At 37.6% G+C, this 19,628-nt stretch overlaps 1 protein-coding gene and 1 non-coding gene across 2 annotated transcripts; both read right to left on the bottom strand.

Moving 5' to 3' along the window:
• Window positions 1-2,603: 2,603 nt before the first annotated feature.
• Window positions 2,604-19,215, bottom strand: LOC116254033 (origin of replication complex subunit 1B-like). Its single transcript, XM_031629058.2, has 16 exons — window positions 18,231-19,215; window positions 17,900-18,035; window positions 16,677-16,829; window positions 16,421-16,567; window positions 16,183-16,334; window positions 16,005-16,104; window positions 15,739-15,861; window positions 15,496-15,657; window positions 15,295-15,352; window positions 15,031-15,209; window positions 14,622-14,748; window positions 12,795-12,865; window positions 8,728-8,823; window positions 5,180-5,256; window positions 3,236-3,319; window positions 2,604-2,887 (listed from the first exon to the last, which is right to left on the bottom strand). Exons 1-16 carry the CDS (start codon window positions 19,076-19,078, stop codon window positions 2,824-2,826), a joined length of 2,577 nt encoding a protein of 858 aa, XP_031484918.1. The 5' UTR covers window positions 19,079-19,215; the 3' UTR covers window positions 2,604-2,823.
• Window positions 16,692-16,769, bottom strand: LOC116255336 (small nucleolar RNA snoR28). Its single transcript, XR_004172840.1, has one exon. It is a non-coding gene; the product is annotated as a small nucleolar RNA snoR28 (small nucleolar RNA).
• Window positions 19,216-19,628: the final 413 nt, after the last annotated feature.

The following is a 19,628-nucleotide window of genomic DNA, read 5'->3' on the forward strand; positions in this document are numbered from 1 at the left end:
CTCAACAGTCTACAGTCTATATGTTTCTACGACTGTCGGGATGTCCTTCGATTGTCTCCTCTCCCTTTAGGAGGTCCACCAAGAGCGGAGGGACCCAAAAAGCAACCTCAGTCGTTGATGGAAAAGGAGTGCACGTACGATATGAAAAGCCTACGCTACGCGTTTCAGGGAAAAAGAGATGTTGTAGATCGATCTACGAGTTCAATTAATTTGTCAAACAACTGTGATCTAATTTTGGTGATGACAAAAAGAAATCATATTGCGTGTATAGTTATTTCATCGAATTAAACTTTGAACACAACCCCCGAGCTCAAGTGACTTGACTCAGTTTCAGCTCAGCTGCGTTGAGATTGGTTAATGACAAACACAACCCCGAGCTTAAACGACATGATTCTCTGTTTACCATTCAAGAAAATTCCTACACGTTGTCCCCTACAATGTACAATCTATATGCTTCTACGACTGCCTGGGATGTCCGTCAATTGTCTCCTCTCCCCTTAGGAGGCCCACCAGTAGTGGGGGGACCCGAAAAGCAACTCCAGCTGTTGATGGAAAAGGAGAATTCCCACATCATCTTCCATGTGCTATCTCTCTCTGTCTCGTGTGACAAAAAGGGTAAAGGCAACAACAACGCACGTACGATACGAGAGACCTATGTACGCGTTTCAGGGAGAAAGGAGAGGTTGCAGATCGAACAACGAGTTCAATAATTTTGTGAGACAACTGTGATCTAATTTTGGTGATGGCAAAGAGAAATCTTATTGCATGTGTAGTTATTTCATCCAAATAGAATAGATTATTAGATTCCTTTTGTTGATCTTTGCACTTTGTAATCGATGCGATTCTTTGGTACAGCTAGAGGAGAAAGAGAACTGATGCTAGGGAAGCACTGGAAGCAGGAGAGGGCGATTTCATTTCTGGTCTCGTGAAGGTCGAAATGAGTTCGGACTTCGGCCCGTATCCAACCTCAAATTGTATGTAAGTGTAGTTATGCTCAAGTCAATGTGATAAGGATGTCGACAAATAGGATAGGGATAAATTAATGCCTGATCGGGCCACATTAAATTAGTCGGATATGGAAAATAGTTTTGAAATGCAATAGAATGCCGAAATTCAAATACATTGGTTGCTTAGTTATGTAGTATCAAAACTCGGCATCAATTGTCTAGTTGCCAATCAATTTTCTTTTGTTGTCTATTTGTTGGGTACATTTCTTCTGGGAACCTAATTGAACAAATCATGCACCCATGTTGGTGATTTTGAGTTTAGATTTTGTGCATTTAGACTCACCAAACGAACGACGCTAGGCTCCTTACAATTTGCAAAACCTTCAAGAAGTCATGACTTTGAACACAACCCCCAAGCTCAAGCAACTTGACTCAGAAGCAGTTCAGCTGCGTCAAGATTGGTTCATGGCAAACACAACTCCAAGCTCAAACAACATAATTCTCAATCTACCGTTCAGGAAAATTCCTACACATTGTCCCCAACAGTCTACATGTTTCTACGATTGTCGGGATGTACATTCATTGTCTCCTCTCCGCTTAGGGGGCCCACCAGGAGTGGGGGGGACCCGAAAAGAAACCGCAGCTATTAATGGAAAAGGAGAATCCTGGCATGTGCTATATCTCTCTCTGTCTCGCGTGACAAAGCAGCTAAAAGCAACAGCATCGCACGAACGATACGAGAGGCCTACGCTAGGCGTTTCAGGGAGAAAGAGAGGTTATAGATCGATATACGAGTTAAATAAATTTGTCAAATAATTATGATCTAATTTTGGTGATGGCAAAGAGAAATCCTATTGCGTGTATAGTTATTTAATCGAAATAGACTTTGAACACAACCCCCGAACTCAAGTGACTTGACTCAGTTGCAGCTCAGCTGTGTCGAGATTGGTTCATAACCTTTATTGTCAACTTGATTCATAAATTTAAATTATTTATTTGAAGAAAAACTAATAATTGGAAAGCTTTTTTTTGTTGTGAACAAGTAGTTTTACAAGGAACATCTTCTCTCCTTAAGAATAGTCCTTTATCAAAAATTTTAAGGAAAGAGTAATCTTTGAAATGGTAGAAGGGAAACGCTACATCAACTTTCCGGACACGGCAAGAAGTGCGCTGCTCACTTAAATTTTACGACTGAGAAAAGTCCCCGGACCACTTCTGCAGAAATTGCAGCCTTGGAACAAGGGACTGCCGTGTTGTTCCGTCGCCCTCCCTGTCCAGGGACAGGCAAAGACTTGTGTGGAGCCTGAGTTTGTGATGGATCCTCCCGGCAATATTTGGCCGTTCTTTCCATTCAAACTGTCGTAGCTTCATCCTTGCACACCGACGGTCTCTGAGAGTGGGGTATGGTGGGAGCAAGGGAGAGAGATGGGTCTCAGGCGACCCCGACTTTTGCGTTTTCTTTACCCCAAATTGTTGTATAACAAAGGCTATCCGACTTAAGCACATCGAATGGTCATATGCTTCGTCGTACCGGGTACAATGAAGTTGTAGGGTAAGGAGAGAGATTTTCACACACACACACACACGCTCACATATATATATATATATATAGAGAGAGAGAGAGAGAGAGAGCTCTAAAACTGTAGCAGTCATCGATGCCCAAAAGGAATTCCGTCAATCATTCTTTCAGCTCTCTTCAGGAAACAGTTCAAAAATTCAATGGTAAAAGGCAACAATGATGAACAACGAATAGAAGGTAATCCAACTGATGAGACATACCGCCAACATTACCAAATAAACATAAGTTATCAAGACAAATGAAAACAATTTCTAAACATATTCAATGATACATTCTCTTTGTTTTTACATTTGGTTGTTAGAAGTACTTGTGCACCCAAGGGAGCTCTGAACAGTCCTTAAGCGCAAACGCAACATCATCGCTGATACAGAAAGGCAGAAGAATATTAGATAGGGTGGCATCAGTAAACCAGCTACATGACACAACTAAACATTTTTGCATGCTCAAGTGACTTTCATTCTATGGCTCCAAAAGACTCTAAAATTTGTTACCAAGATTCCAACAGTTTAAAATTATTGCTTGATGATTTTTAACCACTGACTGATTGAAGTTGCAGCACTTTTGATGATTTTTAACTACTAACTGATTGAAGTTAGAGCACCTGGAGATGTTGACGCAAGCAGAATTCCAACCGTGAATGCTTTACTTCAATACATGCAAGCTCAAACTACTTAAACCTTGTTTATCTGAGAGAGAACAATTATCTCACCTTGGAAAATTTAGCTGCAGTTTCTGTAAACTATGTCGATAACCCACTTCACAAAGTATTATGCGACATTCGCCAAGCTTGCAACTGTAAACAGTAATGCAGACTATAAGTTGAGGAGTACTTATTCTGCTTTATGAAGACCAAATTTAAAGTTTGTTACTATGGTCAAGCCAATGACCAGGACATGCATGCTTTAGAACTTGAGACCTATCGAAGCAACTGGATAAGCTACAAAACTTTAAGCACATGCCGCCAGTTCCAGCTTATACTTAATATGGCGCAACTGAAAATGTTGAGAACATTAATCAGCGTTTCTGCTTAAGCACAATGCAACTTAGTGAACATCAGTCAGCAATCCTGGTTGAGTGGAAAATATTGTTTGTGTAGAGTATAGAAGTTCTAAAAATCATTTCAAACTAGAAACCATCAAGTACAAGCGTCAAATTTGGATTTCATGTCCCCAAACATTTTGGAGCCTCACAAATTCAAGAGAAAATATGTGCCTAAATCAAAAAGCAGAGGTAGCAATACAAGATTTAAGTTTAAAAGTAAAAGTTGGCAAAAGCAGGACATTGATTGTTTTGATGTGTGCAGTCAAAAGCTAGCGTAGGTGTATGCATGACCTCCATGGGTGAGCTAGGGAGATTGGATAACTGCATTCCATATATCGACAGCCATAACAACTAGCTTATATAGGCCTTCACTAGTGTACTCGGTACAGTCGGACCAAATAGTCGGCACATAAAATGCATTCCTTTTCCGTTTCCTTTTCTTTCTTTGACCTCTCAAATTTCTTGTTCTCCCCAGCCTAGACCCCACCACTAGTTTCCCTTTTATTTCACCAATTGCCATCATTGACATCATCACCATCATCGTCTTCCCTTTTCTTTCTTCTCCACCACCCAACCAGCAATAACACCCTTTTCTTCTTGTTTTGCTGCAATCCCCTTTTTATTTTCTAATGTTGCTAAAATTGATCTCACATTTTCTGGTGGATGTTGCATTTTTTTAATGTAGTTTCCTCTGTCAGATTATGCATGTCTCATAATTTGCTAACATCAGTTGTTTATACTTATTTGCTTGATTTAGTGCATCAGCCTAATCTTTTGCATGATGAATTCTTTCTTGATAGGCTGTTATTGTTAATTAACTTGAAGGCCTGTTGTATAAAGCTCCTCTGCTCTATACAGCTGTTGCGTCAATTAGTTTTGTAGTTCTTCCCGAATAATGAGAAGAAGGGTTGGGTGCGGGTGTGGTGGGGGGAACGGGGGAGGAGTAAGATCAAGTGCCTAAATGTTTTAAATTCTGTTTTAATGCTGTTAATGTATGTGATAGAATTAACAAATTGTCTGATATGCATTTTTCTTTTTCTGTAACAGGTTCTCTATATACATATTAGTTTTCAATCTCCATTACTTTCTTTTTCAGATTAGTCCACTGAGTGTTAAGTTGTTGCATTACTTAGATTTGTTGAATTATTTTGTATGGTGTGCATGGAATAATAATATATAATACATTATTATGTTTTTAATTGAAAATTACATGTAACCATCATGTTCCTTTCACCTTTTTTTGGTAGATTGAGTAGTCCCAACTAGTCCTGCCTAGTTCCTATGAGTGTCACTCACTACAAGGTGCCTAACACTTTTGGCTGCATATGTTTGACTGACTATAGCAGCACTAGTGAGAGAGAAAGGGGAATCCTTATGTTCTGGTTTACATTTTAACAATAAGAATGCGGAACATCTGATGAAATAGTTTAATGCATATTTATCCCAGAATAATAAACCAAATCCTTTCCATTATTTGATGCAAAATATACAGAAACATGACATGCACCAAGATTCAGTAATAAATATGTTGGCATGACATACAACTCCAACCAAGGTCGCTACAAAACAAAACAAAAAAAATTAAGCTAATCCAGAATAAGAGAAAACGTACCTGATTCTGAGAAGAGTATCCCAACCAGGGAATGGCTCTCCATTGCTTACACAAAGAGTAGAAACAATTGAAGCAAGCTGCAATGAAAGAGATGGATAATCTTAAAGAAGAATCCACAAATGGGCAGTATGAAGAACATATAATGAGCATTGTAAGCTTAGGAATCACAACGTAAGAAGGACCAGGATCAATCATTCCAAGCCACCCAAAATGGCTCAATAGGAAATTTTGCTTGTGAGACTTGACCTAAGTGCAGCTAAAGTTCCCATCTCAATTTTCCATAGTGAGGACATGTTGCTTGGATTTGAACAGGTTAATCTGAGACTATTCCTTTTGGCATGAGCTTTTTTTTTTCCTTTTAAGGAAAAATTGGGCGATCCAAAATGTGGATTCAAATTAAGAGTTTTGTTATGATGGTCTGATCTAACCATCCATATATGTAATTCAACCTTTATAATTTGTTAAAATTAATAGGTCTAATTCTGCTCATATTAGTCAAAGACTATTTATGTCCTCATTTTAATATATTTTAACTTAATTTACAGTTTTACCCCTTGTATGTGAGGTTCAGTCTTTTATTAACTAAGGGTGGTCTTGTATTTTACTATCTTTGGTAGAGTATTCATTAGGGTTTTGTTCCCTATTGCTGTAACTTTCTCTTTTACACAAGAAGAGAATGACGTGAAGAGTGCAGTGCTGCTGATGTACTCTAGTGTAGATTGAAATGACAGTGAAAGTATTAGTTAGGGTTTTGTTCCCTATTGCTGTAACTTTCTCTTTTACACAAGAAGAGAATGACGTGAAGAGTGCAGCTGCTATGTTTGGGTTTGTTGGACTTAACATGTTTTAATAACCTTAGCATATTTTACTACATAGGTTAGAGTAAGATTTCGCTAGTACCTAGGATAGGTTGACCATCAAATTCTAAAATCATCTTTTATCTATTTTTTAAGGGCAAACTGTAGATATGGGTTAAAAGTTTCAAACTCAGGGTCTTGCCTATGATAGTCTGACCTAACAACCACTCATCTTCAACCATATGTTGTGTAACGAGGTAAGAGCTAACCACGTACATCGAACCTAAATCCACTCTGAGTTAATCAAATGAAACCAGAATTCACTAGAAAAGAAGCAAAATCAATGCATGTGTAGGAGAAAAAGGCATTACATGATCAGTGCTTAAATACAAGTTATTAACCGTATCCAATTTCTTTACATGCTGGATAAAATGAATTCAGTAGCAGCATATGGTAGTCACACGCACTCATGCAGTCATTTTGTCAGATGATCTATGGATGGAAAGCAGTACTTTATTCTAGAGATATGTTGACCATCTCTGCATTACACAGAGTTGTCAATATCAGTATTAGTTTAGTCGCATAGACTGATAAGATCTCATTGGCTGCAAGCTGAAAAGATGTTCTGGCAAACACAGGGCTTAAATATTAGGATTTTTCTTGTGCTAAATATTTAAAGTGTGTGGAACTTTTCTTTTCCTTAAACTTGAACAAAGAAGGGGATTTCTAATCCCAAGGAACCTGGGTATGAAAATTCCTTATGGAGAGTTTGGTCATATAGGAACCTATAAGCTGATTTTTTTTTATTGATATTGGGACAAATCATCACCATTATTACGATTAAGTATAGGGAATTTACAACCTGACATCTACATGAATAAGAGAACCATTGCAACTCTTTCTCCCTCTTCAATGAATGCTAAAAGGAGCATTGAAACAAGAGACTAGATAGAAAAATTTGTCTGAGTTTTTGCAGTCGTAAGGACCTAGCTTTCCATATTTAAATGCATATGAATATATGTACAAATTACAAAAGCAAAAAATGGAAGAAGCAATTCAAAAGAGTATGGTACAAGATAAAAGGTGACTTGGGATTATGTGTGCATCCAAGGCCAAAGAACAAACATTTATTACAAAGATATAAAAAGAGTAACAAACCAAAGATATAGAAACAGTAACAATCCTATTACTTGATAAGGCAATAGCTTGTGAGAGTATTCTCAAGATTAAGAAGACAGTTAATGTTAAGGAAATGAAAGATTTATTGAAACAGAAAATGCCTAAATGAAAGAAAGAATCAAGAGGAGATCTATAGATCAGAGTGTGGTAACTGAACCACGTCAAACCTCTTGACTTCTCTTGCCTGTACATAAGAGGTCAGTTCTGTAACCAAACTATGTTACTCCTCTCAGATCCATCTGTTTATATATTCAGTATGGTAAAAAAGCAGGCTGATCTCCACATTTCAACATAAGATATAGTAGACATAGAAAGCATGAACCCTAAATTTGTAGCAAAGGCACAAGTCAGATTGGATTATGCAAGGATGGGCAACAGGAACCCTTGCTAAAGAAGATCTAAATTTTGTCGACGGACTACAGACGACCAAAGAGATTGCTGATTTTTTCACCACATTGACTTGATCCACTCAAAAATCTATGCAGCAAATACGACATAGCAATGTTCCCTCCAGTTTGAGGGAGGATAAAAACAGTAAAAATCATTTTACTGATAAGGCTACTCATGAGAATATTCTCAAGATGAAGAAGGCAGTTATTATCAAGGATTATTATCAAGGAAATCAAGGATAAGGTTGAAAACTTGAAACTGATAATGCTGAAATGAAAGAACGAACCAAGAGGAGATCTGATATAGATCACACTGTGAATTTGAAATCTCTTGGCTTTAATTGTAGTGAAAAACATTTGTAACAGCTATTTGACATAAGGTCGTAAGGAACAATATTTATTATCAAGACCAATATATAATGAATCTCAAGCTCTCGACGCTATCCCACCCATTAATTTAGAGATGTGTCTTCCATATGATTGTAGGCTCATCTCACCAAGATACACTTCTTTCTAAAGTTGAAAAAGTTTTTTCCAAAAAGGAAGGAAGAAGAAGAAATGTTAAAGTTTTCATTTCCAAAAGGATGCTGTATTTCTTTTCTTTTTCTAAATAAACCTCAAACTTGAGCTTTCTGAGAGTGGTCCATGCTGGGACTTTAAGAATTAAGCACTCCTCTGGCAGGCATCCAATATATATATATATATATATATATATATATATATATATATATATATATATGTATAGAGAGAGAGAGAAAGAGAGAAAGTTCTTAGATTTTCATCCATTTTTATCTGTTCTCTAAGAGATGTTCTATTGGTTCAGCTACCTTCCAGTTGCATTTTCTGTTCCAGGATATAGTTTTTTTTTTCCATTGCATTTGTTATTAATACTGCAGCAGGCATATTATTTGATTTTGTCCAATAGTTGGTAGTTTTTTATACATTTATTTTGGAAAAAATAGCTTAGTGAAAATGTTAGGGAACAAATTTTAATAGGTTTTTGTGTGTCGATGACACATAAATGCATACATATACAAAATGGAACACATGCACATGTAGAACCACAAACACAAAGGATGGATTTCATGCATTTTCACATAGCACAGATGATGAAATCCTACTATATGCAAAAGCAATTTATGGAAGTTGATGCTTAGATGAGAAGCCACATCCAGGGATTGACCTTTCCAAAGGTGATCTCAGCCACTCCAGACTTGTAAAGCTCAAGAACCATGGCCACCAGCATGATTTTGCTAAGTTTTGAACATCTCTTTATCATCTGCCACAAGGGAAAAGAAGCATATAAAAAGCTTCATAAGGTTACCATCAGAAGTATAATGCTACTCAAAGTCCAAAGCTTTATGTTTTAAAATGAAAGTTGCCAGACAAAAGACAAGGCTTTGACCAGCAGATGGAAACACAAAACATAAAAAAAGATAAGCCTCATAAAAGTCCTAAGCTATGTCTTCTGCTTGGGTGTTGTGCACGTCAACACGGCTAGACACCGGTGTGCAGCATTTACAATGATATGACACAAAACAAGCCTGAGTGTTTGGTGGCAGATAACAAAACCATCTTCTTAATTGGCTTTATTTTGTACCCAAAAGGCTACAAACTAGGATAAATGATTGCAGCGCATCTGAGAAGCTATCAAGATTTCTGAAAACCACCAATGTGTCAAACCATTCTCACGTCCTTCCACACACATGAAGTTTTATAATTCACCTCCTTTGAGGAATAAATGTTCTTGCATGTTAAATCTCCATTTTGAGTGAACGCATGTGAGGAAGATGAAGCCCTACAAATTTGTCAAGCTCTTCCACACACTCGATCCACCCCTCTTAAGAAACAATGCCCCTATAGGATCCCAGTTGCAAGTGTTGGTGGGCGTTGATGCTAACATGGTTTGAATTTCTCCACTCGTATCAGAACTGCTCTAAGTCACAAGTGCCATAGTACTCAAGCGAATTTGCTGAGTCACAACTCACTCGATGAGTTTTTACATTTTATAGTAGCCTTGAATTTGCTGAAATCTGACTCAAAATAACACAGTCGGCGATGATTATTTATGATTAACCTGATTGAAAGAAAATTTAAATTTTCAAATTTTAAAATAAAGGCAAAAGAAGTAGACTTGGGGGCAGGGCAGCAGGGCTTTTGACTTCTGCATTCTGAATCTTCATTCTTCCCCATCGCCATTGACCAATTGTGTTGCAAAATGAAGGATACTGAGTGTTGTCTGCTGCCCTTGCTTAAAATTTTTGGTAGCTTCACAGTTCGCATGTGATTTACAATTCCTCAGGCTCATGACAATTGCATCCATGGCTTCACCATTTGCTGTGAACCGCTTCATGCAAGCTTGCAATGACCCTCGGGTTTGGCTCTCTCTCTCTCTCTGCCAAACCATGGCATCCATGGCTATTTCACATGGGTGCTCCTAAACAGCTTCTGTACCCATGTCGACACTAGTGCTGATGTTGGTGCTTCTCTGACATAGCACATCCAGTGCTGTCAGCTGAATCAGGCCAAAACTAACCATTATAAATGAGTATCTGATTAAAGTAGCTCTAATACAAAAATTTTATATGTAAGTATAGATAAATAGGGCTACTAAACAATTGAATAACTATACAATAAATGTTATATATATATATATATACACACACACACACACATATATGTATATATCATCACCACACCCATACCTAATTTTTTTTGAAAAAATCCTGCATCAGCATCTGCACCTGCACCCAACACCTATGTGACATAGATCCATGGTTTGGCAGATCTTATGAATTTTCATTTAAATGTTTGTTCAGATCATGAGATGCCAAGAAAAAGGGTTGCCATGCTTTTTATGATTTTGCAGTTTTTTTTTCATTATTTGCGTTGTTTTCAGCACCATTGTTGTTATAGAATACCTTATGTAATATTGCTTTTGTGGACTGTAAATGGTTGCCATATAGTGAGATCTGGGTCTCAAAATTAAAGATAGACTAGCAATATTCAGAAGTGAAAAAGTATACTTTTGACAATTCATTTATCTCCAGCTTTTAGTTTTTATGTTACAATGTTTAAATATATACCTCTATCACTTGCTTCTACTAGATTATAAAAAAATGAGTCATCCAAGTCACCAAGTTGACTTGCCACAAACCACAATTTGGTGTCTGGCCAGTGTAATACTCAGTCACAAAAAATCCAACCATGGATACCAATGGCAATGAACTGGTCCATTACTGACCTGAGTGCCTAATCTGGCAAACCCCAACCCACCTCGTAACCATGCATTACTTCACACTCCAAAAGTCTAGGAACCAAGACAACTGGTAATGCACATAGGTATATGAAACCCTTGAAGATTTTTCAAAGTTAGTCTTTCACACACATGGGATGTTAAAACTTAAAAATAAATCCACCTGCTTAAGGAACAAGCATCCTCATGTCTAGTTCCCTCAAGTATTGAACTTAATTTTAATACAAATAATAATATTTTGGCCCAAAACTGACCTTATGTCTGGTGTGGCAAATATAAACTCGCTATGCAGTTGCTTTCAATTCATACCCAAACAAAGGTTATGAACAGGACAACTACTAGCAAGGAATATGAGTAATAAGCCCCTCAAGATTTTTGAAAATCTTTAATATAAGATTATTCTCAAGTCCTTCCACATATATAGGGTGTTACAGAGTTCATCCCCTTTAAAGAGCAGACGTTTTTGCATGTTTAGCCTCAATTTCAAATGTTGGACTTGCCTCTGATATCAATTGTGATGGCCTGGTTCAAAATTGACATGTCTCTTCAATACAAAGAATCCTGAACCACCTTGTAGTAACTAGTAAGCTACAAATCATGCCCAAAAAAGTTATGAAGCAACACAGCTAGTAAGCGCACATGAGTATATGAAACCCTGAAGATTTCTCAGAATCTTTGGCATAGGACTGTTTTGAAGTGCTTCCACACACTTGAGGTGATGCACTCCAACTCCGTGTTGGACATCCAATTCAAATGCAGAGTTTGGTACTGACATCAATTATTTCCCTCAACTCAACTCTTGCACCCCAAAAAGGTTAAAGAAAACCAAAACAGTATGGCACATTGACACATAAACGGTAAACCATTTAGGATTTTTCGAGATATTTGATATAAAGCTATTTTCAAGTGATTCGACACACATGAGGTGTTACAGCCCTAGGCACAGTCAAGGAAGTGTCAGGTATTGCTATCTATATCTATGTCGGTCCAAGTTTGGGATTGGTCAAGTTTAGCCAAGTCAAATTTTGTAGAAAAATTCAAAACCTTTTTCTTTTGAGGTCATTTGCTATGCTTTTTTAGTTCACAAGTAGAGCTTTTGCATTAGTCATTAAATCTATATCAATACAAATCCATTATGGCCTTATGTGTTGTTTACCTTTATTCTTTTGTAAAAGTGTTTGGAGTTGTGAAATGTGAACAATGGGGTTTCTCATTCAATTTAATGAACTAAGTATGATATTTATTGAGCAATAATTAGTAAAGTCAAAATTAACAAATTTTCAACATTTTTGAGAATCTATTGACAATTATTATGTATATATATAGCCATGCCCTGTACCCAACTTTTGAAGTTACTTCATAACCGTATTTTCACCAACACATCTCCATGTGACATAGGTCCTGGAAAAGACCAAATGGTATACGTACTCATTCTGTTCCTTCTTTTTCCCTCAAATTTGTTTGTCCATTTTATAAAAGAAAAAAGAACATAAAAAAGATATGCCAATGAGCAATTCATACTTGATAATGTCAAAGAGTATTCCCTAATTATGAAGGAGAAGAAGGTAGCAAAATGAGATTGACCTTCTGAAATTAAGGGACATTAAGAAAATCAGATTTTTGTTATTACGGATGTATGTGTGTGTGCATTAATATGTACTGCAGGAAGAACTGGACATTGTACTTAAAGTGAACTTGACTTAGAAAGTTTAACAATTTTTGTGATAAATAAATTTACTTGTGGATGAAAGCCCCAGCAGTCAAGAAAAAGATTATGCTCAAATTACTTGATAATCTTCTTAATATGTTGATCTGGCACAGGCATCTTTACAACCTGGTCAAGGATCTCCAGCTTTTACAGGCCAAGGATAAACGAGTGTTTAATAATCCATTCCATCATTGATGATTTAGGAAATATTTCTGCTCCCTATAGAAAATACTGTAGTTCAGCATTTGAAAATACTAGAAATAAGTGGTACTAGAATTTCCCACACCTGAATATGTGGTGCCTGGAACATTTCATGTATAGCTGCTTCAACTTCAGACATGCCAATAAGCACTTTTCCTGCAGATTCAAGAAAATGACTGAGAAAACACCAAGGCCAATTCATTTAATATATTATTCATTCCTTTACCACATACAAATCTTGTATGGACAATATGAAATTTGAACTTCCAAACTACTGGAAACCAAGTATTGATCGACTAAAGGCATTTGAGTATGTTAATGTTGATATACCACTGACATTTTGCCAGTGCATAAATCGCATACTTTGCATAAACCCGAATTCATTTTAATTCCTATGCTTTAAAAATATATAATCATGGCTGCACAAGTTTTGCAATAGTTTGTGAGATAAATACTTTCCACCTTCCAGTCAAGAAGAAAAACCACCCTACACAGACAAAGTTACATGCCTGAATCTTGTTCTTTTCTGTTCCACAGAATTTATGGTAACTGACCATCATTGCATACTTTTTCCTCATAAACAATTGGGAAGATCAGGTATGTCATAAAGTTCCATTAAGAAATCATTGTGGTCAAAACAAAGTCATTGACCATTAAGAAGCAAGAAAAAAAAAATCATTTATTCATATTGAATATCAAGAGCCTTTTCTCTTCAATTATCTCTATAGTTAATTAAAACATCACATTCTTGGAAAATGGCAAACAATGGTAATTTATTGCTTGTGACACTGGTTAATGAAGCAACTTAAAATCTCTATTCCTTTATAATTTCACATCAGAATTTAGAAAAGTTTATCACTAAATGAGTCTTGGCTAGAACTCAAGTGCTAAGCTGCAACATGCAACTTAAGCAGGGATTATCATGTCTGGCACACCTAAAGTTCATAAACAATGGTACAATTAACTGAAATTGTTCTGGTTTGCCTCTGTTCAAATTAAACCTTTCTCACGCTATACCTGCAAGGGAACCTACAGACAAGCAGGTAGTCAAATCAAAAATCTTCATGCACTCTGTTGCCAAAAGGCCGTAAAGTTAAAGATTTTGCCATTAGAGTTAATTTAGAACAAACTCCTGCATTGATTATATAGGTTTTTCCCTTGCAAAGCTGGAATACAAAGAATCAGAGTGGGAAAATGTTAGATGTTGATGCATGTCGGCAGAACCTCTTCAGCAGTCCCTTGGCCAAGAAAGTAGAACCATTTTCTCAGGTGAAGAATGGTTACATAACTTCACATTAAAAAACGCAATTAGTTTCTTATGGTTTAACAGTTCATGCGATCACATGATTCTCATAGATTAGGCAGCAAACCCTACAATGGTTTTCTCCAGTCTTCACACCAACTCACATGACAACTTTCTTAGGTGGTACTCTATTTTTTTACTTGTATACATGCTCTGAGAATATGTTTTTCCCTAAAATAAGTCTAGAAGAATAATACCTGCTAGAGTTGTGGACCGTATCATATAATGCAGGAAATCATAAAAGTAACTTTTCTGGCTGCACAGTAGTTAATGGTCGCAAAAGTGATATTGATTCTGGACATGACATAAGCAATAAGCATGAAGAGAAGAGAGAACAGGTGTAGCTGGCATGTTAAAAACATAACCAATCCAAAATGTTAATATACCAAAAGGCAGCTATCTCATGATAAATACTTCAGTAGATGATTATAAAATTTAAGAGGGGAAGCAGTTGACTGTATGCATGGTGTGACATCAGTACAACATTGTTTCTAGTTTCTACACTTTCTTAATACTTGGGGTGTAATATAGTTATATTAGACCATATAATAGTGCTTATGCATCAATCTGGTATTATATACTTCTATTTGAGAATGTCATGTTAAGTACCTGCAGATGACTTATCACTGCATGATGATGCCTTAGATCCAATTTGTTTTGTATTATAATCTGCTAATTCAGCAGCACGTCTGCAAAGCTCCAAGGCACGTCTAGCATCACCAGAAATAGCAGCAACCTAACCAAAAAATAAACTTGTAGAGTGAAATGTGTAATTAGGATGCACAAACAGAAAGAGCCTGCTGTTTAAGCGTGATAGGTATGTCAGTAAATGATTTTTTCGTTTAAGTCAACCCACGCATAACCACAATGTTAAACTCTTTTAGATGCATGCCCAGGAGCATTTCTGTCAAACTTTTCCTACCACCCATTCCATCCATCTTCAACTGAAGCATGTACTAGAATTCCAGCCACGAAAAACCAAGTGCTAATTTGCACATGAAAAGATTAATATTCAAACCTTTCGTGCTGCGAACTCAATAGCTTGCTTTTCAAATGCGTTAATGCCATTAAGACGGCATGATATGATTTCTTGCAGCTGTTGGTGTGTATATGGCCCAAAACATAGCCTTTGCATACCCATACGGCTTGATATACGAGGAAGGAGTTTTTCTGGCAGATCCATGGTGTTTGCTATTCCTGTTCAAAATGGACATTTTTATATTACTTGCCACGTGTAAAATTTTTTTGGCATTATAGCTAGTCATGTAAATTAAAAAATTACCAATGACAATTAACTTTGAATCTGCTTTGGTTGGCCAATCAAGTATATTGTATAGTATCTGCCATCAGGAGACTATTCAAATCAACAAACTGAGTAATCCATTTTTTCTTTCATGAACATAAGAAATGTAATTTCCAGAAGACAAGTCTTAATGTTACTTCAATAAAAGGAAATGTAATAACAAAAATCTTCCTTGATTACCGATTGATTGCGTGTAACAAGAAGATCCAGTTCATCTATAAGCAGAATACAAGGCTGAGTTTCTTCGTTCTGTCTTTTGTGACCCTCTGAGAATCTGTCATTCAACAATTGAAGAGCTTTTTTCCATCCAACTCTATGCCCACTTAAAGCTTCATAAATGACCTATAAAGCAGTTCATTAGCATAAAACAGTAAAATATATGTTCCAGGAAGGATAAATTTGTTCATACGCTCAAAATAATACCCTATAGATGTTCTCAGGAGTTGCCAATTTTAGGCCATTAATCTCTACAAATCGGTAGGATGGAATTGTCCCTCTGTCAACTTCAGACTTCAGATTTCTCATCACTGCAAGTACACTCATGGTCTGCAGCCATTGTTTGAAACACAGTCTTACAACTTAAGACATGATAACTTTACATTCTCGAAATTCAAGAACTAAGACAACCAAATGAACATGAGCATCATATGGCGCAAAATGATTACTTAGTTTGACAAACAAATTCCTACCTTGCCTGTTCCAGGAACGCCATGTATGTATAGGCAACGACCAAGACACTTTCCTCCGCCTATTGCTCCTTTAACAAATGCAGTTATCTCCTCCATCTCTCTGGTATAGAGAAGCAAATAAGGCTTTAAATAAAATAAAGAGACATAATTCAAAAGGAGAAAATATTGCAGAAGGTACTTGAGTCTACAAGGCGGTGATGTCGGCAAACTTGCTAACAGGAGTGTTGCTTTTGCCTTTTCTATCTCAGTCTGCTTGTGGCTTCTCACATGATCTGGAATCCTTTTTGCCCCTATTCGCTGAAGCCCAAATATTCTTCCCTTCCTTGTGTTCTGTGAGGTCAATCACATATATAAGTGAACATACCAAGAGAAATAGCTCCAATTAGACGGATGTCTGGAAGAACGTGGATAAATACCGCTGCCATATGAGAAACTCGAGATTTGGAGTCCATATGTCCAGCAGTTGATGGCAGTGCATAACCTTTCCGTTTATCTTTTTCACATTCGTCATCAGATGCCAAATCATCAGAGGAATCCCATTCATCTTCACTGTTCTGATCTTTCTGTTTAAGAGAGTGAGACCAGGCCTCAAGTCCCATAATTTTGCTTTTAAAACAAAAATATTTCATGTAGTTTCAAGAATAAAAATTACTTTGCTTCCATGGTACAGACCTCCTCAGCAGTATCAGTCTCAGATATGCGCTTGAAGGCTTGCCACTGGACATCATACTCATATTCACAAAGGAAGACATCATCCCCTTCATTATTGGCCTTTGAGAATTCAATAGGGTCCAGGACATAGCAATGCCTAAGGACAGACTCCATCTGCATGGTATATAAGCAAGGAAGGGAGATAAGATTCAACAGTATAAAGTTTTGAAGGTGTTGCCATGCATAGAAAGTCATGTTTGAAACAAACAAAACCAACACGTATAACTTAACCAAGTCTTAACAATACCACACAAAATTTAAGTGGTAATCTTGAGCAAACCATCGCCACAAATATGTTGTCAATTTCAGATATTATTAACAAATGCTAATGCATTGTCTAGATAAACATACTACTAACCTGTAAAGACAGTGACTTGGTTCCTTAAGGAGTCATATTTGGATACCAAATGGCCCAGCATTTTCTTGAGCATTTTTGCAATACTTCACTTATTCAAATGTTCCCGAGAATGAGATTTGTCAAATGTGAAGCATTTTTCTCTAGTAAGATAAAAGAATGAAATCAACCATGTCGGAGATAGAAATTTTGCTTTTAGCTTTGCAGTCACCAACCTGCGTAGGTTTGTCAACATTGTTGTTCCTATTACCCATTTACTAGTCATGAAACACCCGGCTGCGCTTCTCTTACAGATAAAAAGGACATTTATTGGACAAGAGGACAAGGATTAGGGCGTAAAAGGCTTAGAGAAGTCAATAATGAGAATATGCAGATGTTTTTCTTGAAAAGTTTGGCAACGGATAATATTTGTTATGTTTGTTAATCAATCAAAATAGGATGAAAACATATTTATAATTGACAACGTAACTGGAAAAATACCAAATGAAATTCACGTGAGGGCATTGACCGCCTTGTCCAGCAAATAGCACTAGTCAGAATATACTCTTAGAACTTGGGTAGGCACCACCACAGCAAATAACAAAGAGTTCTTGCCATTAAGACGAATGTGGTTGAACAACTTTGAAAAATTAGTATGGTCGAAAAAGATTTCAAAATAGGCGGAGAATGATAGACGAAAATAAAGGCAAATATGAAAGATTCATGACAGTAAGCCGTTAATTGGACGGCGCCCGTTCTTCAGATTTTAATACGGATTATCATTTCTTCTACATGTCAGAATGCATCCCAGATATACGATACTAAGACAGCAGACAACATTTCTTGCTACCTGTATGTCATCAAAATCATTTGTTCTGAAAAGTTCGCGTCGAAGATTATGTGGTTGCCTCCCTATTGCTGTCTCCTCAGGGATTAGATACCATCGACCTTTAAACCAATAAGTACCATCTGGATCTCTCCATATGCTACAAAAACACAATAATTAGATGTGAGATAGAGAGGGCGGGGTGGCTACCATAAAAAAGCGAAAGTGGGAAAAAAAGAAAGCGAAGCATTATGTAGGTTAAGATCTGCACATAACATTGAAACCAGTGATTCAAGGATGCAAATGGTGGTCATAAGATTGACGAATAATTAAATGGTCTAGAAACTAGCATTACCCCTCGATGCGGGCCGCCCATAGATCGCTAGAGAGAAGCTTCTCTCTTGCACTTCTACTTCGCTTCCTCCCATCCGGTGGCCTCGGCAGCTCCACTGCTTCCCCTTTTTTCCTTGCATCGCAAACTCGGCAAATCCACTCGCCTTCTGGTACTTTCTTCATCCTCGGCCGAATGCATTTAATGTGAAACCCTCCCAGGCAATCATCACATTCAATCATCACTCCCTTCCCCGCCTGAAAGCAAATTCTGCATTCCTCTACCTCTGGATCTTCAGCATCCGAATCTGCGTCCTCCCTTCTTTTCACATATACATCGTCGCCCACAGTGAAGTCACCGCCGTCATACACAACCCGCCGGTAATACACCCTCCTGTGCGTCGCCTTCTCCTTACTGGGAGTTCCATCCACCAGTTCCACTTTCGCGCTTCGCTCCTTGCAAATTCCCCTGCCATGCCTTCCATCCAAGTCCACGTCTAACTTCCTTCTGGCTTGTTTCTTCTCAAAATCTTTCGCCGCCTTTCCTCTCGGTGAATACGTGGGCTTCTTCTTCGGGGGCGACTCCTCCCCTTTGCTCGATCTTTTCCTTTTTTTCTGCTCTGGTAGAGCGGGAGTGATGGGAGAGACAGGGTCGAAATCCGGAACTTCGGCCCGCTTCTCACCATCTTCCACAGATATTGGGAGCGCTTTTGCCTGAAGCTGAGGTGGAGAAGCCGGAAATTCGGGGAACGGGGTCTTGAGCCTTGGAGATCGGCGAAGATTGGACTTAATCGGGGTGTCGGAAGGACAGATGCTGGGGCTTTTGAACGGATCAAAGAGGGAAGGGTTGGCTTTGGATGGGGTCTTCGCCATGGCCCTCTTTCTCTCTGCGCGACCGGAGGGAGAAGTGCTGAAGACTGGCGCAAGTGCAGCCGCTTTATGGCTTCCTTTTGGTTTTGCAGAAATGGCGGGAAAAATTCTTCCTCACCTTCTCCTCGTTCCCCTTCTTCTTTCTTTCTTTTTTTCCCAACCGTTAATTATCCATTTTTTACGTGCCCTTTGCAGAAATGGCACCTGTTCTTTTGGGAATCGGGTCTAATTGGATCCGACAGTCATGTTAAAACTCGTGCTCCGGATCCAAGTTAATTTTATTATCACATTGAGCCGGATCAAGTGGCGTATGTAATACATCAAAGCGGACATACTACCATTTTGTAGTCTAAAATAGTTTTAGCATCCACAAAAATTAAATCGATTATGCACAACTAGATCAATTATGATATGCTTCTCGAAGTCTCAAATAGTTCAAAATTTAGTATCATATTGAAGATATTGAAAATTGTGAGAGATCTTCTATGATTTATAAAATGGGTTATTAAATAAATTGCTGTATTAGTTGTTGGTCCTTTTGAGTTGAAGTCGA

This window comes from Nymphaea colorata, chromosome 5 (assembly GCF_008831285.2).
Source record: "Nymphaea colorata isolate Beijing-Zhang1983 chromosome 5, ASM883128v2, whole genome shotgun sequence".
NCBI classification, from domain to species: domain Eukaryota; kingdom Viridiplantae; phylum Streptophyta; class Magnoliopsida; order Nymphaeales; family Nymphaeaceae; genus Nymphaea; species Nymphaea colorata.